The sequence below is a fragment of the Schistocerca piceifrons genome, chromosome 3, assembly GCF_021461385.2.
Source record: "Schistocerca piceifrons isolate TAMUIC-IGC-003096 chromosome 3, iqSchPice1.1, whole genome shotgun sequence".
In the NCBI taxonomy this organism is placed as follows: domain Eukaryota; kingdom Metazoa; phylum Arthropoda; class Insecta; order Orthoptera; family Acrididae; genus Schistocerca; species Schistocerca piceifrons.
Genome location: NC_060140.1, coordinates 680491884 through 680514498, shown reverse-complemented (window position 1 = coordinate 680514498; position 22615 = coordinate 680491884). Strand labels below are relative to the sequence as shown.

The 22615-nt window shown below is 39.6% G+C and overlaps 1 protein-coding gene across 3 annotated transcripts in view; it reads left to right on the top strand.

The window, feature by feature from the left end:
* LOC124787986 (uncharacterized protein C2orf42) overlaps positions 1-22615 on the top strand; it is a 235488-nt gene that overhangs the window by 58465 nt on the left and 154408 nt on the right. For all 3 annotated transcript variants that reach the window (XM_047255017.1, XM_047255015.1, XM_047255016.1), the window contains one exon: positions 2633-2767. In XM_047255017.1, the coding sequence (XP_047110973.1) occupies positions 2633-2767 (135 nt within the window). The remainder of the gene's footprint in view (positions 1-2632; positions 2768-22615) is intronic.

Here is a 22615-nt window from a genome sequence, read left to right as displayed (position 1 = left end):
TCCCCTTCTCTCTTCATGTTACCATCGCCACCTCATTAGGAGGCTTGTGGTTCTTACCCACAACATTTCTTTCCAGGTCATAAATAATGTGTGTACCAAATTTTGTTGAAATCATTCCAGGGATTTAGGATGAGCTTGTTACCTGTGGCTTTGCCCGTATACACCCATCAAATATATTCCACTTGTATTTAACGTATTTCACATGTATTTGTACGTATATCTCACCTATAACTCTAGTGAATTTTGCCCAGTAGTTTCATTTTCATACAGCTCAATGACTATGATGTCGTCATTTCCTGAGCTAAATGTTGAACAGTGACATCATTTTGCTTGTACATTCAGCGGTCTGTATGAATACTGCGAGTAAAATTTGTTGTGAACATAGCTAATAGTAAAGAAGTGATAAATTAAAACATTATGCCTGATGCGGCAGTTTTATTCCATGAACAGTGAACATTTACTAAGTGATACACTTTTTTCCCTTTCATCATTTTATGGGGGTTGTCATTGAGAAAAAGTTTTATGAAGTTTTGATTATGTGTAAAGTTTGTTGCAAGTCACTAAGCGTTCTCATTCTCAAATACTGGATGAATCAAGTGTGGGTATTTGTGCATTGTGGACTACACTTCCTTTTCACCCCCACCTCCTTTGATAGGTAGGTATATGTACTATAAGTATGCACTTTTAACCAAATGAACACCATTGTGTTGCACATGATCCACTCAAGTTTACGCTATATAAAATGAAGTATCATGATCGATAACGTACACTACATGTGACATTGTTAACTCTGTCGTGCATGGAATGACTTCAACCTGCTTATGAAAAACACCCATTTACTCCTGTCATTAATAACAATCATTGACTCTGTTAGCTCAGAAGTGAAACAGCTCTAAAAGAATATTATTTTTAATCTTTTTCTGCGCCATAATATGACATCATATTGTTTAGTGCATTGTATTATATTTTTGTAGGTGCTTGAAAATGGCACCAGAGCTAAAATTGTAATAGTACAGTAAAATGAGATGAATGAAGAAACATAGCTAAGAGCAAAAGGTGTCATTTAAAGAATTTATGGACTGTTACAAGAAGTTAATCTTCTCAGAAATGGCACCAGCAAATGAAAGGCACACAATTCTTTCATCTTCATTCATGTCAGTTCCCTATGTGTGTGGTTAGGGGCTGCCCCTGGACACCCTATCTGTTTTGTTTGTAATATTTCCCTGAAAAGAGAAAGTAATTTCACGAGAGGATCTGTCAAAAAAGCTGAGTAAAGTCTGTGTTGAGCTTTTTGCCAATAAATTTCAGTGGGGTTTGAGTAGAGTTGTAATTTTGATGTGGTTCCTCTCTTCACCCATTTCCACTGAAACAATCATTGGGATTGGTTGGTGCTAAGTTTGGTACATGCTTCACAGAGCTCTTTTGGCATGTCCTCTTGTCAACTCAATTTCTCTCAGACAGAAAATATTATCAACAAAGAGACAAAGTAGCCATTGGCAGTTGGTTTTAAACAGCAAGAATCACATACCTTCCATATCCTAGCACCATTGCTGGGACGTTTGGGAGAATTCTATGAACATATTTTACGTGTTGTTGTAGCCTGTCTTTTGGTTTTGAATTTCTGATGACTGTTTTATTGTTTAGCAGTGTCAGGAAACAATTGTGAGGATGGCATGCAGTGTGTACTGTTTGGAGTTTGGTTGGAGTCCAAACAGCAAGCAACAAACTCTTGCAGTCAACACCTTATGAAGACAGTTGGAGAAGTTGTTGAGATATAGTGCAAAGATAGAATGACAACTAGGGAGCATACTCAAATCCATGAAGAAAGCTTGAAGGATATCATACCACATTATGCTCTTGGATGATATGCAGTGCCTGGTCATTGACAACACACGTGCAGCATCTTGTCCTTCATGTAGTCTTTTATATCAGATTTTCACTTGTACATTTGGTAACATTTATTCCCCACACAGTTTACTTGGTTTTCATCAAATTAAACTGTCTCTGAATTTTTGAAAGATATGAACTTCATATTGTCAACAAAACAAAATGCTTCCTTCTTGTTATACACTGTGAAAGTAAGCAACAAATAGTGTGGGTTGAATTTGCTCTGGTAGCATTGTAAGCTTCTGGGTCCTGAATATGCCATTTGTGTACAAGGAAAATCTTGCACGTACCCTGCTTAACTTTGGTCTCGCGAGGCCCCCCCCCCCCCCCCACACACACACACACACATACACACATATATAAAAATAAAAAAATAAATGTAGCAGTAAGGCAGTAGACTATGGTCAGTGAATGAAAGGGGGTATTTTATATTGTATAGGATAACAATTACAACACACTGAAAAAAGAAAGTAACTTCTTTGCAAAGTGCATAGGGAAATGAGCTGTTATTAAATACAATAGATCAAAAGCACAGAGTACAAAGTACAAAATGCAGTAATAAATTTTATCAAAGATCTTAGTTAATGGAACTGTTATTGCACACATTGATTCAGTAAGTTGTTGTTTTAAATCTTCTGTGGATAGTTCTTAGTCAAATTTGTATAGAGCATCTAATTATACCAGGCAGTTCACTGTTATTCCTTTTATGTAAATTATGGATTGTGATTGCCTTTTTTTCATTCAGGAAAAGTCTGACACGATGACATTAACAACATGTCAGCACATCCGTGCTGCAATGCGTTGTTTCACTGAAGCTGTGCCTCTAGCTTTGAAGGATTCTGTTCTGACAGCACTGAATATCAGCAACGAGATAAAAGAGGTCAGTACAGGTTTATAAGTCAGTGAGATTTATATGTATTGCTGTAATGAAACAATAGAGGCAAATGATCTTTAGCAAATGAAGTCGTCTTGCTTTCAGCTGTTAGTGGTTTATTTTACAATTATAATTTTGGCAGTATGCCATTTTCAAGCTTCTACAAAAATAATGCAACATAATGAGAACAATGTAAAGGGGAATAAAAGTACGTACCACCAGTTATGCAGTTTCTTGACATTCATACACGTACAAGATTTTGATATATTGATAGGTTCATGTTAGGCAGAGAAAGTGCATATTCTCTTCTTATTTTTACTGTTTATCATCCCTGTTCAACTTACGTGTAAGGCTACACTGCTGACATACACTTCCAGAAAAGACTTCCAAACCCTCCAATTTGTATTTGGGTCAATGTTGTAAAATACTTTCTGTAAGCAATGCAATGCAATGAACTTAGGTTTTCCTTTTTCCAGCCTCTTTTCTAAGATAAGTAATAGAGCAGGAATTGCTTTGGGTGTCCCAACATTTCTCCAACATGAACAGATCATCCCAGATCACCCTAGTAGGCCTAAGAAAATAACTGACAAAGGCTGCCACATAGTAAAGCGTACCACAGAAACCAATCTTTGTTTATCTCTGTTGACTATTTCAGAGGACTAGTGGTGCAGATGAGTCACAAAAATAGGAATTTCGTGAGTGTGCTGCTACCCAGAAGCCATTGGTCATGACAATGAATAAGGGTTCACTGTTTAGTACGCTGCAAACAGTGCTATCATTGGTCAGTGGAGCAATAGAAGAAGATTTTATGGAATGAAGAGTCACAATAGAGGCTTGTAGGCCTAGTGAATGATATTTACTTGTCCGTCAGTGAAATTTGGTAGAAATGTGCATCATCTTAGACTCGTCCTCCTGGTTTGTCTGACAGAATGATTTCAGAAGATTATGAATGATTGTAGCATGCTTTCCATATTGTGTAAACAGTTTGTCAAATGACATGATATAATAATACAAACATTCCTTCCTCTAAATTCCTGGTTTCATTTACGAACAGGAAACACATGATAGTAAAATACTTAGAAACTATGTGTAAAATTGTGGACATATACTTTTACAATAACTATAAACATTTAGTTGTTCATCAGTAAGTAGTTTTGCAAGACTCGGATCAGAGCCAAGTGTGGGAATTCAAGGCATCAGTAGGGCATGGCTAAATAGAGACTGCGCCTGTGATCTGTATCAAGCGAACAACCTGAAATTAGATGCCCCCCCCCCCCCCCCCCCCCCAACTCAGACTTGATGTGACAAACTGTGCGCAATGGAAATGATTGGGAAAATAATGGCCCTGTTGAATTAGTTGTGGGTAAGGTCCTTGCCAAAATCAGTAATAGTAAATGGAGCTATGGGCATAATCTAAGCACTGAATTCAAAAATAGGTCACTTTGAACAACATTTATTGTTCCAGAATTCAAAAGGAAAACTAAAACATGATTTATAAATGAAATAATGACTTCCCAAATCAAACAGATGTAAGAGAAAATTGGGCATCAGAAGAATCTGTCAGTGCATTCAATTAACATAAAAACAACACTTAGTGGCAAAGTCTACAGGAAAGGGAGAAAAAGCATCTGGTACTAAATTTGCATTGCACCAAAATAAATTAAACACATGATTCTAAATTGGGCATGATGATTGCATCAAGCATTGTGGGGTGAAGAAAACACATGGAGGCACCCCGAATATCTGTGTCATGAGTGAGCCATCAAAAACAATGTAATTCCTAACTGCAGAAGCCGAAGTTGAAATCGTAACTGAAGATGAAGTGCATCTTTAGAAATGCCCACAGGAGAGACAGCAGAAGGATCACAGTAAAGTTCACCGACGAAGTCTCAAAGAAGAGTCCCCAAGAAAACCCGCTCCTCAGAGTTCTACACGGAGAAGTGGAGAAGTCACTAAAAACTGTCTGTGCCAGTGTGCCAGTTTGTAATACATATGTCCAGTGGGACGTTTTGTGTAAAGCATGGCGTCTCTCCTCTGAAAAGTTTATTGATCCACTGCCATCTGTAGATTTTGCAAGTGAAACAAAATTTTAACAATTCAGTACAGACTCTCACTCTCGAAAAAGGTTGTGGCTCAGACCAATGCAAGCAAATCCATACTTCTCTTTCTTGGGAAAAGGTGCATTAACTTCCACTCTGTCTACTTTTTTAGGCACCATTAATTATATTGTCTCCCACTCTGTGTGATAGGAGACAGTTCAACAACGTCTATGCTCTGGTATCAGAAAGCGGTGCAGGCACCTTTCCAAACAACGGGCTAAACATTCTGAAAGTTTCACACACATGCAGACTGGTAATGTTGTCTACTGGATTGTCCGCTCATAGTCTCTCCTTTTATGGTTAGTGTCCAGCTTGTGTCCAGCAAGCACTACAGTGGGCAGTTTGTTTGACTAGGACATGGTGTAAAGAAATGCACAGGTCATCTACAGTTTCAGCTGTTCCTTTATTCCACACTGCTGCAGCTATTTTGTACAGAGCATCTGTCAGACGCCTGTGCAGTTTCCGTGAAAAATCTTCCTACTTTGCCAAAGTGGTGCCCTGAACACACAGCCTGTGAACCGGTGACCGACCACTGCACCTGGCTATAGGGGGCCAGGGGAGCTGCTCTCTGCTGCGACAAAGCTCTTAGAACTTGAGGAAGTTGATCCCAGTGGGGGCTGCACCTTCCAGTCAGAAGGCCACCTAATGCTGGAAAAGCATGCTGAAGCCCTGCTTTCATGTGTTTATCGGTGATTTAGAATGGATGCATTTCTTGGTTCCACTGTGTTATTTAGCCTTATATTGCCCTTTTGAACCAAAGCCCTCACATTAATATTTGAAACACACATACTTCATTTATTAATATGTGTTTAATGGCTGCCATGAAAACAAGAGACTTTAATGTAATTTCATTTATTAATATGTGTTTAATGGCTGCCATGAAAACAAGAGACTTTAATGTAATTTTGGTTAATTTGACATTGGTGGTAACAAGTCACATCTGTTTACGGATTTTATTTTGGTAATTGGAAAAGTGTCAAATTTTGCTAGGTGGTGTCGCTTGTCAAGTGGAGAGACACAAAGTATAAGCATGCTTTTTAGTTTTACCTCTTTCTTCCAGGGCACGGTCTACTGAATATATAATGGCTTACTGCAGATTTATTCTTGAATTTTTTTGTGATGACATTCGTGATGTACCCATTAGCAGAAAAGCTTCATGATCAGCAGAGTGGATCAATATTCAGTTATGTGTCTGTAGGTAAATGTTTTTAATTTTGCCCTTAAAATGAATTTTTACCCTTGTCTATCAACATAATACATTCTGGTTCTTTTCTTGATCTCATCTGTGTACAGTAAATAACTTTGAGGGAAATTGGTGAGGTGCTGCAGTTTAAACAGTTTTCAGTATTAAATGCAGCACATTATAGTGCTGACCAACTGGAAATGGAATCACCAACCTGGCTAGTCATCCAGAAATGTTTTCTGTGAATAAAAACTGTTCAGGTCCCACAAGGTATCCTAATACAGAAGGAACAGCGTCGAAGTACTTGATGAATTAGTCTGATTTATGTTTCTGTTGCTTTCGTAAAGTACTCCAAGCAGATACTAGGTTGGTACTCCTAACATTAGCATAAACATTTTATTGTTTTTGTTATCTGCCTAAACTATTAATCTGTTTTCAATCTGTCGTTGAAAGCAATCCTACTCTTCTCCAATGAATATCATTGTTGTTACAGTAATGAAAAATATTGATTAATCTTTCATTGTCCAAGCTGACTTGAAACTTCATTCAACTTCTTTGTTGTACTTGCTACCACAACATGTAAGACTACAAAAAATAATGTCTCAGTGTTTGATGTTCAGTTACTTCTGGAATTTCATCTTTTTAACATTCATAATCAATGAGCAGGTCAATGAACGGCTGTCCAAAACTGAACACACTGAAACAGATGTAAAAATATTAATTTACTGCCACATGATTCTTTCGAAGATTTCTGACTGGAGACATCACAGAGGCTTTTACCAAGCCTTAACAATTTACAGTTCACTAGATGGCAAGTTCTGTTAATATTCCAAAAAACTATGCATTAATTACATACAGGGCATTACCTGCTGCTACTAAGAATAATTTTTGAGAGCTTCTTCCACTCTCTTTTGTTTTGTGGTTCTGAATGTAGTCTAAATAGAAGCATATTTTTACCAATAATTTAAAAATCATACAAATTGCCTTACTTCATACAGTTTACCCTAGTGAAATTTTCATTACTGGGTCATTCCATGTCAGTTCAACCAGGGACTCCAGCTCATAGTCTAAGATTTGACTGAAATTCAGTACACTAATTCTACCATGTGTGGAACACTCGTGTACAAAATATTAGTTTCCCCTGCCTGCCAATTAGTTTCAGAATTATGACTTGTAAAAGAAGGTGGCATGACCCGTAAATTGCAACCCGCCTCTGGCAATCTATCTTCAGATCCAACTTCAGGTCTTAATAACTTTGGAACTATTCCACACAGTCCAGTGAAATTTTCACAATCCAGTAACATCCATTTAGAGAACACACTCCATGAATCAAAACACCAACAACGTATTTCTGAGGGAAAATAAAAAATTCCAAAATGTGATTAAAAAAATGTAATACATTAAAAGGTAAATATTGTAGGTGCCCTCTATGCCAAATATAATTCACTCAAAAAGGGTATAATTTTTTTGTGGTAAGCTTAATGTGGCCTAAACACACACAGAACTCATCATGCCCATGTCAGGCACAAAAACTGAGTTACATGCACACGAAAATACAAAAATTTGAAAAATTGCCTGAAAAACATGGTTTTTTGAAGTATGGTAGCACAAAAGGGACAAGTGGTATCCAAGCCAAATTTCACACACTACATAAGTAGACGATAATGATATATATCTCAAAATTTCAGCCTGTTATTCCAAGACATTTATGTACAATGGAAGTTGACAGATGTATTTGGTGATGTGGCCATTGTTCCACAACACAATTTTGTAAAAAACATATCGTAAACTGTTCTGCCTTTTCTTATCCTCTCCCATGACTGTTTAATCACTAAGCAACAGCATATGGACAGATTAACACAACCTATTAATGTTTACTGCACCTCAACTGCTAAAAACCAGTCAATTGTGCTTCGAACAGAATTTCTCCCACACTTTAGCTGCTGTACTCTGTTCATTGAGTGGCAAATTGTACTGTCTTCCTGACACTGTGGTAGGAACTGGAACTGTCATAAAAATATGTTCAAAAGGAATCCAACACCTGTCTGTCAAATGTGGCCAATGAAATGATCTTGCTGGTCCTGCTGGTGCCATGAAGTTCACAAATACATCACCTTCTGCTTCACAGCACTCTGCAACACATCCTAAGTACCATTTGTCATCGTAAACAGCAATAACATAGCAACCTGGTTGTATGTTGCTGCTGAATACTGAGTCAGACACACTGTGAAGACACATGTTGTGCATGAACCTATAGTTATAACCAGACAGTCTGCTCATCTGCACATTGTTAGAGAGTGAGAGAAGTCATCATGATGGCTCCTTGTGCCTGCAACAGTTTTAACATGTTCTATTCTGCTTTTTAGCAACTCTTCAACTGATTTCACCTCATCTTTCGAAACATAGAATGATTGTATGCCAGAGGTATTTTTCTGTACCCAGGTAAATAATTGAAGAGGTGTTAGAATGTTACCTTCTATAGGGTGCTGCAGACTAGCTTGTGATGCCATGCGCTTAATGGTAGCACCAGTACCATCACATACATTTTTACCATGACTTGTTGCGAAAAAATTCCATTCTGCTTGAATCTGAAAATCATGGTAATCCATACATAAATTTTTGAGATTTTTACAGTTTTTGTACTGACTAGCTGCCCCATCACTGAAATATTTCGCAAAATGTATGTGAGGCAGCCTGTTTTTCACATATGCCATAACAGTGTGAATGAGGGCATGAACTGCAATGGCATCATGAATTAAACAGTCATTAAAAATGCACAGGTTCATGACAGACACATCACCTGATTCACCTTATAGTAAAGCGCAAATGGCTGGAGAGTTGCTTGACTGTTATCCCAATGATATCCTTGGATGGCATCTTGAACGATAAATGCATAATTTTCAGAAAAGTCTAGTATTACTATCATTTCATCTTGTTTCAGATTATCCTTACAAAACTGGAGATAAGCCAATTGTGCTGTTGCTGTGAAGCTGTGTGTGGTCAGTTTTGTCCGTTTTTTTAACAACACATTTCAACAAAATCTTCCACTGTACTTTGCTTTGTTTCAAGACTTGTGCAATCCATGTGTGTCCATGGTTTATAAGAAACAAGTTCATCGTCATCCATAAGGAGTTCACTATACAATTTGTTATTCATGTGTTCTGCAAGATTTGCCTTACCAGGACACTTTTCACATCTGTGTATCATGCACTGGTAGGAACTGATGTCACACACTAGCAGCTTCATTGCACCTTTGTAATCCAGACCAGAATCCTTTATAGCAGCAAATATCAGCTTAGCATTTTGATGGGTTTCACATACACAAACATTGTGTGTGCCCCTTGCACTTACAGGCACAACCCATTTTGGCCGAAGATTGAAAAAAGGTAGTAAACCTACTTTAGTATTGAGATACTTTTCCTTGAATTCTACATATATTTCTGATACGTTGCATAGCAACAGTCTTTTTTGCATCTGTACACATACATTTCCCATTTTCACCATTACATAGTCTTTTTTTCCAGGCATTATTTGGCTGTAGTCATTATTTTCATATAACTCCGACACTAGCACTTTTATTTCTGAACTCAATTGCTTACCTTGAGCCTGCTGAAGTTGTGGAAGCACTCCTTGGGTTGCTTTTATTTTCCTAGCTTGCTTTACCATATATATAGAAACATTGAATTCCTTTGCTGTGTAGTCAATAGACCAGCTGGAAGGTGCAAGGGTAAGAATAGCTACTTTTTTCTGGCGTGTGGATGTGGCACATTTTTCTTTCAAATCATGCATAATTTTGTCCAAATCAGAGCATTTCTGGCATGATTTCTGTTCCTTTGGAGCAGATAGTTCTTCCTCTTCCACCATTAGTGTGTCAGCTATTTTGTGTTTTAATTCCATTTGAGCTTCTTGTAGTTTTCTTCTACCATAGCTGGGCCTGTCTCTTTTCCCAACTTTGTGTGTCTTCATGGGAGACAAACCAAGAGCAGTCAATGAAGTATTTAATTGCTCATGTGGTTGTAGGTGGCTGATAGTCTTCGCCACTGTCATGTAAATTGTCAGAATATTCTTCATTTTTTTAGCAGCGTAACACGCTTGGAACATAACTTTTGTCCTGGTTTGATGTTAAGTCCCATGCACTGATTCACTTTCAATACTGATTTTATATCAATTTCTCTGAGGCTACACATCACTGTCTTCTTATGAATCCGAAATGAATCAAAACAACTTCTTTGTAGGAAAGAATACTTATTCAGAAACACTTTTATATGATGATAACAAAAACTAAAGTTTCCTGGAACTGTACTTCTTGTGCCCACAGGATGTATCCCGGATCTCCATAGCAACAAATCTTGGTCCGATTCATCCAGATCATACAGTACAAAGTGAATGCCACATTTTGTTCCATATGTTGTTTTATGACATTCAGATGCTTGTGCTCTACCAGTATTGCAACTTGTTTGAACAAAAGCACCACTAGTACACTCTTCTGCCTCCATACTGACTTTCCACAACAGTACTGACCAGTCTGAACTAGAATCTTAAAAACATGAGTAACCTGTAATTGTTGCTTGTTTCCTTTGTTGTTCCTGCCTAACAATGACTCATTCTGTCCCTGACAACTACCATTGTTTAACTTTCTGTTGCCTAATAGTTCCCAACAGTTGCTGCAGCTTTAGCTGAAACAAGCTGCCTGCATCATCACTATTACTTGCTAAATCGTGTTAAAAGAAATGTAACCAAATACATCTCTGTCAACTTTTATTGTACCAAAATGCCTTGCAATAATAAGTTGAAATTTTGCCACATATTATATTATGGTTTACTTATCCAGTGTTTGAAATTGGCTTTGATATAACTTGTCCCTTTCGTGCTACCACACTTAGAAAATCCATGTTTTTCAGGTAATTTTTCAAATTTTTTATTTTCGTGTGCATGTAACTCTGTTTGTGTGACTGATATGGGCAAGATGAGTTCTGTGTGTTCAGGCCACATTAAGCTTACCACAAAAAAAAATCACCGCTTTTGAGTGAATTATATTTGGCATAGAGGGCACCTACAATATGTACCTTTTAACGTATTACATTTTTTTAATCACATTTTGGAATTTTTTATTTTCCCTCAGAAATATGTTGTTGGTATTTTGTTTCATAGAGCGTGTTCTCTAAGTGGATGTTACTGGGTTGTAAAAATTTCACTGGACTGTGCGGCATAGTTCCAAAGTTATTAAGACCTGAAGTTGGGTCTGAAGATAGATTGCCAGAAGCGGGTTGCAATTTCCGGGTCATGCCACCTTCTTTCACAAGCCATAATTCTGGAACTAATTGGCAGAGGAACTTAAAATTTTGTACATGAGTGTTCCACACTTGGTAACATTGGTGTGCTAAATTTCAGCCAAATCTGAGACTATCAGCTGGAACATTTTCTCAAATTGGTTGAATTGACATGGAATGACCCTACTAAAATAATTAATACACATTCCATGTATCTCTCAGTAATTCATGTTTCTTTTTAAATGTTAATTGAAGAAGTCCTACTTCTTGGAGTTGCATTTAAGCGGTATTTGTTAATGATTTAAACTTTGATTTTTAATACAACCTTTAAGATAACTTCCATGTTATTGATGATACAAGGCAAAATCAAACACATTTTTGTAATAAGTTAACTCGGTACTTTGTCAGTATAGGTCAATGTTGCAGCAAAAGTTTATTAGTGGTGACAAAATTTTTATAGCATATGGTATCTTTATCATCAGTTGGCTGCAGAATTGTTGAGAATATTTTAAGTTCAAATTAAATAAATCCCTTGCTACAGAATAGGTCGTGTGTATAAATCAGCACAAATTTAGAAATCATCGCTTGGGTGAAAATTGGTGTGCCCTTTTCTCACATGATATCCTGGGAACCATGGATGAAGAGCAGCAGGTGAAAGTGTTTGATATGATTCCCTGCTGCAGACTGTTAACGAAGGTCCAAGCATATGGAACAGATTGTTAGATATATGAGTGGGTCAAAGGATTTTAAAAGAATAGACCAGTTTTCATAAAATACAAGGGTATCATCAGGAGTGCCCCAGGGAAGTATGACAGGACTGCTCATGCTCTCTATATAAATAAACAATTTGATGGATAGGGCAGATAGCAACGTATGACTGTTTCCTGAAGACATTGTAGTGTACCGGGAAGTGTTGTTATTGAGTGACTGTAGCAGGATACAAGATGACTTTGACAAAATTTCTCTTTGACATGGTGAATGACAGCATGCTCTAAATGTAGAAAAAATGTAAGCGAACACAAATGAATTTGAGAAAAAAATCTTGTAATAGTGTTCAAATATAGTGTTGAGGGGGTGTGCTGTTTGACACAGTGTGTAGGTATGTTGCAAAGTGATATGAAATGGGATGAATACGTAAGGTCAGCTGAAACGATGACAAGTGATCGACTTTGGGTTATTGGGAGAAATCTAGTAAAATTTAGCTCATCTGTAAAGGAAAAATCATGTAGAACACTTCTGCAACCCATGCTTGAGTACTGCTTGAGAGTTTGTGATCCCTATCATGTTGGATTAAGGGAAGACCGTGAAACAGTTGAGAGATATACTAGATTTGTTACCGTCAGGTTCACTCATCATGTGAATATTACAGAAACAGTGCGTTAACTCAAATTGGGATTGAAGACTATCTTCTTTTGCAAGACATTGTTGAAAAAATTTAGAGCAGCGTATGGAACTGATTACAGAATAATTCTACTGCCACCAATGTATATATAGCATAAGGACCACAAAAAGAAGATAAGAGCAATTAGGGCTCTTACAGAGGCTTATAGTCAGTCATTTTTTCCTCACTCCATTTGCTACTGGAACAAAAAAGAGAATGATTAGTAGTGGTACAAGGCACCTCCACCATGCACCATAATGTAGTTTGTGGAGTATGTATGTAGATATAGATGTTGTACAAAATTTTAACTATAAAGTTTTTCTGTAATTAAAATTTCTTCGCCAGAAATAACTACACCACTAGAATCAACAAAAGTAAATTAACGTCTGAGAAAAAAACCACCTGTGAGTTATTTTGATATTTACTAGGTAATTGTTACCCAAAAATAAATAGCAAAAATAGGAAAAGAAGTTATTTACTCTAGTAGTGACATCAAAGCTAGTGGAGATCCCCCACTTTATGTTTTAAATAGTTCTTATTAGAGTCATTGGTTGTTGGTTTGATTCCATGTGTCTCTGATAGTCTCAGGGTAGTAATAATAAACTCATTTACAGTGCATAATGTTGGCTGACAAACATTTCTGACTCTTAGTTTGGCTATCTGTACCTTATTACCTAGAGAACTGGATTCACACTTGGGAGGAAAATGACTCAAATTTCCATCCTGTCATCCAGATTACCTGTAAGTTTTTCCAGGTTTTTCCAAAAATGTTTTAAGATGAATGCCAAGGTGATTCCTTTGAGAGAAAGACATGGCCAATTTCCTTCCTCATCATTCTTTGATCTGAGCCTGTGCTTTATCATTAATGACTTCATTGTCAGTAAAATGTGAAACTATATTCTTCCTTTTTTCTTGACCTTTCAAAAGTTTGGAAAGTCTCAACTTATTCATTGTTATATATGAAAAAAAGTTGACAGATTAGAAAGGTGCGCTCTCTCAAAAATATGTTTTGCTCATGTAGCTACACTTGTATACATTCCTTGTCAAGTATTTCATTGCCTGTGTGAAGCATTGATATATACAATTACAATCTTTACCACTTTACTTATGGTTGTGGTATTGTGGGAGCCTCAGAAGGTTTTTGCTATGCAGAATTGATACAGAAACTTAGACACGTGTATTCATGAGTTTTTGCTAGTTTATTATGCAACAGAATGAAAGACCAAGCCATCAAGTGTTTTTTTAATTGTGTGCAGAGATCATTCAAATGCACCCCACTCCACACACGAGGAATGTCTCAGAGTGGAGTGGAGTAGAAAAGGATGACTGACCTTCAGTCTGTCAATTCGCTGTTGCTAAAGAAGAATCTGGAACATGAATTTCATATTTTATGTGAAACATCTAGATCGGTTGATATTTTCATACAAAACTGATGAATATTTGAAAGTACATATAATTAAAGTTGACAGTTCAGGAAAAGACAGATTGCTACTTAGTGTGAAGAAGACGCGTGAAGTTGCAGACAGGCACAATTAAAAGACACTCACATATAGGTTTCGGCCACAGCTTCCAGCATTCATCAGTAAAAAAAAAAAACCACACACACACACACACACACACACACACACACACACACACGACCACCAAGTCCAGCATCTCAGGCCAGAATGCAGCATCATGTGGGATGCAAGCAATATTCTGGGGGAGGGGGGGGGTGGGGTGGGGACGAAGGGGAAGGAATAGCAGTATATGAATGGGGAGAGAGGTGGACGCAGTTCATTGATGATATCTTCATGATCTGAACTCAGGGTCAAGACATCCTATCTTCGTTCCTTCACAATCTCAACACCTTCTCTCCCATCTGCTTCACGTGGTTCTCCTCAACAGTGTGTGTGTGTGTGTGTGTGTGTGTGTGTGTGTGTGCGTGCGTGCGTGCGTGCGTGCGTGCGCACCACCCTTCTGTCCACAGTAAATCCACCAACCACCAACAATATCTGAATTTTCCTTTTCACACCATTCCTATTCAGCTGGGGATGGCATATCCGCAGTGACAGAAACCCCCTTGCACAGTATTCTTAGGGTCTCACCAAGGCCTCCAGACAGGCACTTTCCCCCATACCTAATCCGCAGACAGATCTTCCGTGCCATTCTTCCTCACATCCCCAATCCTCCAACTACCCCCAAGAACCAGTGACAAAGGTTTGCTCCCTTCATGATCCAATACCACCCTGGAGGGGAACAACTGAACCATATGCTTTGCCGGGGCTTTGATACCTATTACCCTGCCCTAAAATGAGGAACATCCTACCTGAGAGACTTCCCACTCCTCCCTGAGTGGTGTTCTGTCACCCATCCAATCTCCACAACATCCTACTCCATCTCTATGCCATTCCCAATCCCAACCCTTACCACAAGGAGCATATCTCAGTGGAAGACCCAGGTGCGAAACCAGCCCAATCCACCCTCCCAGCACTTCCTGTTCCAGTCCTGTCACAGGTTTATCCTACGCCATCATGGACCTGGCCATCTGTGACAGCAGCCATGTCATTTACCAACTCTGCAGCAATAATTGTACAGCTTTTTACACTTTTTATATTGGTGTGACTACCAAGCAGCTGTCTACCAGGATGAATGGCCACTGCCAGACTGTGTTCAAGAGCCAAGTAGACCAACCTGTGCACAGTGTGCAGCTGAACATAACACACTTGATTTCAATGGCTGCTTCACTACCTGAGTCATCTAGATCCTTCCTTCCACCACCAGCTTTTCTGAATTGCGCAGATGGGAGTTATCCTTACAACGAATGCTCCACTCTCGTAATTTTCCCAGCCTCAATCTATGGTAACGTATTGTCCCCACCCTCTACCCAACAGTTTCCACCCCTTCTGTCCTATCATCTCCTCCCCATTCTCATCTCCCACCCTGTATATTTGCAGCTCTCTGCCAGCACTTCCTCCTATCTTTCCCCACTCCTCTCCTTTTTTGTTTCCCTTTTCCCCACCTCCATGCCCAACAACCTCCTCATGCTGCGCCTGTTTTCAATCTATTCCCTGCACACTCCACAAGACAGCATTCGTCTCTCTCCCCATCCATACACAAATATTCCTTCCCCTTCCCCTCCCTTTCCCCCACCACCCCAGATGGTTGCTTGCATCCCATGTGATGTTGCATTTCGGCCCGAGATGCTGGAGTTGGCATTCGTGTGTACATGTGCTTACTTATGAAGGCTGTGGCCGAAAGCTATAGGTGAGGGTCTTTTTTATTATGCCTGTCCGCAACTTCACGTCTTCTTTACAGTAGGTAGCAGTCTGTCTTTTCCTACATTGTTGATGTTACTATCTGGAGTTTCCGTTGTTTGAGTTTTGCCGTATGGCTTTCTTCCATCCTACAGCCCTGTGAACTTCTCCTTTGTTACTCTTCTCTACAGCATTACTCTTCTTAGTGTCCGTCTTTTTCTTTTTTCCTGTGTTTATTCACTGCCTTCCAAACCGCATCTACTTCTGAACCACACTGTATGAATGATCATGAGTGCTCAACACAGACTTTGTGGCTGCACAGATTATTGATGCAGCATGTAATGCCCAGATTATTTCCTCTGATAGTTACAATTACATTTATTCCTGTTGATCCCACATCATTCCTCATCCTGTCGTACTTTAACTTTTTGTTTTCCATACCCACCTTTGCCTTATGAACTTTAGATTCTTGACCTAACCCTTCCCCCCTCCCTCTCTCTTCACTTGTCAGAGCACACAAGCTCCCATACCTCATTGTTCCTTTTGACCCACATTTCTCTTTGTTTTTAACCTATTTGTATGTATTTTAGGTAGTTTCATGCAGTTTCACAGATTTTTGCTTATTTTTATGTGGTTTCCTGCAGTTTCACATACTTTTAAGTTTTTGTGCATATTTTTATGTTTCTATGTGTGTTTTGCATATCTATGAGTGTTTTTGCGTATCTTTATGTATATATATTTTTACACATCTTTTCGCTTATCCAGCTCCTACCACGACCATCACCACCTATTTTGCCCACTTTTTGCATCCCCATTTCTTTTACCCATTGCTGCCACAATGGGCCCTTGTTCCATCTTTCTGCACCAGTTCAGAAAAGTACCCCTTTCGCTGGCTAAAACCTAGTCCCACTTCCTGTTTCTCAAATGCTGCCTAAACCATGGAATCTACCCAAATGGCCCAACTGTAAAGATTCCTTGCTGTGGATCCCACTCCTCCTTTAACAGTGACCTAGACCTTTTCAGAGTCTGCCAATCCCGAGCTCTCACAAACCTAGTACTGCAAAAACACATCTCCATGGCACAGGCACCCCAGGACCACAAGTGCTCCCTCCGCAAGATACTACTGCTCTGCAATCCCTGCTCCATACATCACACCTGTGATACTGAATCCCTTGCTCTCCAACACCCGGAGGAGCATTCCAGACACCACCTCCATAAGTTATCCAACCTTCTGACAACCTACTGCTGCCTGAGGGCATCACTACATAACACCTATTGTACCCACATGTTCCTCCTCATCCACCCCTCATAGCAGCTAAACCCTGCCCAGCTGACCTTTTCAACTTGCCACGTTCCCCAAAACTCCCTATGAACCCTTCATCAAATCCAGAGCCAAAACATTCCTGTAACACTGTTGTTAATCTTTCCACCAAAACCCTTAGCTCCACAGAAGTTTCAATCCTATCCAAAGGCCTTACCTTTAGCCCTATACCGACATTTAACCGTGCTGGACATGTCAAACCCACTCTTCTTCTACCTATCCATGCAATGGAAGCACTTCTTTGCTGCCAATCTCTCCACCAGAACCACCCTAATTCCAATATTGAAACCTGCCTCTTCCAGTTCATACCACAATCGAACCGTGATCCTGCTGCCCTCCCACCTAACCACCCGATGCTCCCCTTCCACGAATTCCTTACCTCCAGCTGAGCCTCAATATCTTTCCCCAGGTCCATTCCTCAGAACACTAACCTTTCAGTAAAAGAAAGAACATCCATACACAACCTCAAAACAAATCCTACCGTAATCAAACTATCTGCAGACAAAGTTTCCACCACTGTTGTTATGAATCACAGTGGTTACCTGGCAGAAGGTCTCTGCAAATTATCTGACTACTCCACCTATAAACTCTGGCAGAGTGATCCCATCCCAGAAGTCCAGTACTTGCTTAAAGCCTTGTGCCTTAGCCAGAACATCTCTCCTGAATCCATTTCCCTCCTCACCCCTATGACACCCTGCACACCCACCTTCTATGTGCTCCCTGAAATCCACAAACCCATTGAATCATGGATGCCCCAAGTGGCTGGTTATTGTGCCCCCACTGAAAGAATTTCAGCCCTCATTTACCAACATCTCCAATCAGTTGCCCGTCATTTATCCTCCCATGTCAAAGACACCAACCACTTCCTTCACCAACTCTCCACAATACCCACCCCTTTACCTCCTGGATCCTGCTCAACACTGTTGACGCCATCTTACCGCTATTGAACACTACCTTTCCCAACATCCTTCAGACTCCAAACTCACTTCTTATTTCCTCATTCACCTTACTAACTTTATCTTAACCCACTACTACTTCTCATTTCAAGGGAAGGTATATAAACAAATCCGCAACACAGCCATGGGCACCCATTGGCACTGTCCTATGCCAACCCTGTTATGGGCCAACTAGAGGAGACCCTCCTAGACTCCCAAAACACCAAACCCCTTGTCTGGTTCAGGTCCATTGATGACATCTTCATGATCTGGACTCAGGGCCAAGACACCCTATCTTCGTTTCTTCATAGTCTCAACATCTTCTGTCCCATCCGCTTCATGTGGTACTCCTCAACCCAGCATGCCCCCTTCCTAGATGTTGACCTCCTCCTCTCTGATGGCTTCATCCGCACCTCTGTCCACATTAAACCCAGCAATCACAAACAGTACCTGCATTTTGACAGTTGTCATTCCTTTCACAATTAAAAAAAAAAACCTCCCATCCCTTGCTCAGTATGCTGAGGAGTCTCACCAAGGCCTTCACAGGCAGGCACTCCCCGCAGTTTTAAACATTTTTAGAAGGTGACTATCAACAGCTGTCAAGTAATGTATAAAATGCATGTTTGACCATCAGCCGCTTTTATTTTAAACCCAAATATCAACCGGTTTCAGTCATGGACCATCATCACATCAACATTACATTTTTCATTACTTAAATAATGTGTAGAGCATGACATGAATATCAATATTCAACACAGGACTATTAGAATCAAATATACTAATAACAAGTGTACAGAGAGCAGTACTGAAGAGCAGATCAGGTGCGAACCCTGCCCAATCCACCCACCCAGCACTTCCTATTCCATTCCTGTCACAGCTGTATCCTACCCCATTAGGGGCTGGGCCACCTGTGAAAGCAGCCATGTCATTTACCAGCTCTGCTGCAATCATTGCACAGCTTTTTGTATTGGTATGACTTCCAATCAGCTATACACCAGGATGAACAGGCAGTGCCAAATTGTGGCTAAAAGCAAAGTAGACTACTCTGTGACACAACATGCAGCTGAAGACAATACATTCAATTTCAATGGCTGCTTCACTACCCGAGCCATCTAGACCCTTCCATCCACCACCAGCTTCTCTGAACTGTGTAGATGGGAGTTATTCTTACAACACATTCACCACTCCCGTAATTATCCCAGCCTCAATCTATGGTAACATACTGTCCCCGTGTCCTCCACCCAACAGTTTCCACCCGCTCTGTTGTATCATCTCTTCCCCATTCTCATCTCCCACCTTGTTGATTTGTAGCCCTCTGCCAATGCATCTACCTGTCTGTCTTAACTCCTCTCCTTTTTTGTTACCTTTTCCCCCACCTCCCTGCCCCACAATCCCCTGGTGCTGTGCAGTTGGCACTCTAGTCTGTAAGTACCCCACCAGACAGCATTTGTCTTTCTGCCCACCTGTCCACTACTATTCCTTCCCCTTCCCCTTCCCCTCCACAACCATCTCCAGATTGTTGCTTGTTGCATCCTGCAGGAAGTTACCCTCTCTTTGTGTGTGTGTGTGTGTGTGTGTGTGTGTGTGTGTGTGTGTGTGTGTGGGGGGGGGGGGGGGGGGGGGCGGGGGGCGGCATGTGCGTGTGTTTCAGCAGTGACATTGTAGCTTGTATTTTTTTTTTCTGCAAATGTTAGTGGTTGTGATATTGAAATTGTTCCTATTTTACCACCTGCCTGTGTTGATATGTAGGTAGCTAAGGGACAAATAAAAAGGGTGTGAATAATAATTACCTTCAGTGAGAACACAGCTAATAACCACACTGTGACTAAAGGCAATCATTGCATTCCTTAATTTTTCGAAAGATGGCACTGTGTAGAGTGGTGTGTTAGAAGAAGTGTGGCACTTGGTTTCAAGATATGCACTTGCAGAGATAAAGTAATAAGTGTGGACATAGAAAAGACTTCCTTTATGCGTGGTCTTTCTATGCATGAGTTATATGTTTGCCATGTGAAAATTCGAGGTAGTGGCAAACATCTGTGATCTTGGAAAATTGATTCTCAGTATTTTACCAGCAGTTATTTATCAGATGAAACTTGTCTCTCTTCTGACATGCCTCATTATGGTCTCAAGTCATAAGATGGACACACAGTTAATTAAGGGGAGAAATACCACAGTGCAATCTCCTTTCTATAACTGTACGTTCTGAAACCTTGTAGCAACCTGACCACCGAATGATGCAGAGTGGGTAACTTGGCTTAACAGTTCAAGTGGCAAGGATAGCGAGAGATGGAAGGCTGTCAAGGTGACAGTGACCAAAATATAGAGTAATTATTGCATACCTTTTCATGTTTGGCTTGTTCAGATACATGGGGCTTTGCCTGAGGTGATGTATTTAGCAATATCTTCTCATGGGAAATACATTGAATCTGAAATAGCAACAATTACCACATCTAGTACTTAATTTGGTCTTTTGAGCTGAAATGTGTCCAAACAATTAAAAAACATTGTGTTGGCTAGTCCATTTAGAAGTCTGCCAAATCTGAGAGGGCTAATACAGTATACTATCGATTACTCGGGTTAATGTGGGGGAAAAGATAAACAAATAATTGAAAAACATGAATAATCAAGATATTTTCAAACATGTATTTTTGTTCAAAAGTTTATCCCATTTCTTTGCGTAGGTACTGTAGGCCTCTTTATTTATTAAAATAGTCTGGTGTTGGTCTGCTTCTGAGTAGATTTGGCATTTTTTCTCATAGAATTTTGAATTTTTCTTGCAACAATAATGTCCTCGTCATGAAACCCCCTCTGGCCCATATAATCTAGAAGAGTACCAACACATTGCATTGAAGCACAGCGATGACAAAGTCACTGTTTTCATTCACATATCATATTCACTGCCCTCTTCTTTGTTTTGTTGTGAAGCAGCGGTCACAATTTCGGTGTCTCTCATTTACTGGAAGCTGGTTTCATATGCATTGGTCTTCAACCGTTCATTCTGATTTTCTTCATTGACATCTTCAAAACTATTTAAACCTGTTGCTAGATTCATTATTTGTGCTGTTGTTATTTCTTCTATCACTGAAACCTTGAAAATCACTTTCTTCTATATGTATCAGAATTTTCCTTCATGATCGAACTAATGTATGTGGCTTGACTTGCTGTCAGGCATCAGAAATCCCTTGTATGGCACCTAGAATTTAAACTTGTTTCAGAATGCCACCAAATCATCCTCATCAGCTAGCTTTCTCAGTAGACCAGCCCAGTAGTGCTGTTTTACCGATGCAGCTGCACTGTTGTCCATTTGCTGTATAATGGCAGTCATATTAGGAGGTAAAAACTTAGTTGCGATGAGACCATAATCACATACAAGAATCCACATTGGGATGTGAAGGAGTGTTATCAACCAATAGAACAGCCTCCTGTGGCAATCCTTTCTCCTCTAGAAATAGCCAAACTTGTGGTACAAAACGTGTATGGAACCAGTTTTTGAACAATTCACTATCCATTCATGCTCCTTTTCATTTGTAATAATGCACAGAGAGGCCCTTAGCGGCAATATCCTTTTTAGCTGCAATATCCTTGAATGATCAGAGATTTTTGATTTCCGATCACTAGTAGTTTCACGTTGTGGTTCCCACAAGCATTAGTGGTGAGAAATTCTCTTCTTCTGCACTTGAACTGAGACGTTCTCCTTGCACAGTAAGTTTGCAAATCCCATGATACTGTTTGCATCCCATGATACTGTTTGCATCTGGTTAGCCATCCAGATGAGATATTAAATTGTCCCTCTAACCCTAGAGCTTCATGAAAACATTTAGCTTTTTCAGTACACATCATGCCTGAAACAATGACACCTTATGCTCAATTTTGGCCAAACCATTGCAGAAGAGCAGCATATAATTCATCAAATGTAGATGATCTCTTCATGCTTTTCTGTGCAGATGGTTCAGAACTAGAATTGCATTTCCTGACAAAATCCTGTATTTTCTTCTTATTCTTTTTAAAGTCCCAAACAGTTTCCAATAGCATAATCAGCACTTAGTTTTGCAGCAGTTTTCACCTTCTAAATCTTTCAGTTAATTCTGGTTTTTATTTTAATATCAACAAATATTTCTTTAATTTCTCCATTGTCTCTTTTTACAGATTTCTTTTAACTTGCTTTGCTGACACTTACATGCCAATTAACAGCAGAAAATGCCAACCAACATGGATTTCGAAAACATCAATCATGTGAAACCCAACTTGCACTTTTCTCACATGACATACTGAAAACTTTGGATCAAGGCAGTCAGGTAGATGCAGTATTTCTTGGTTTCCGAAAAGTGTTTGCCTCAGTACCGTCCCTAAGCTTATTGTCAAAAGTATGATCATGTGGGGTGTTGAGTGGAATTTGTGACTGGTTGAAGGACTTTTCTGTGGGGAGGAC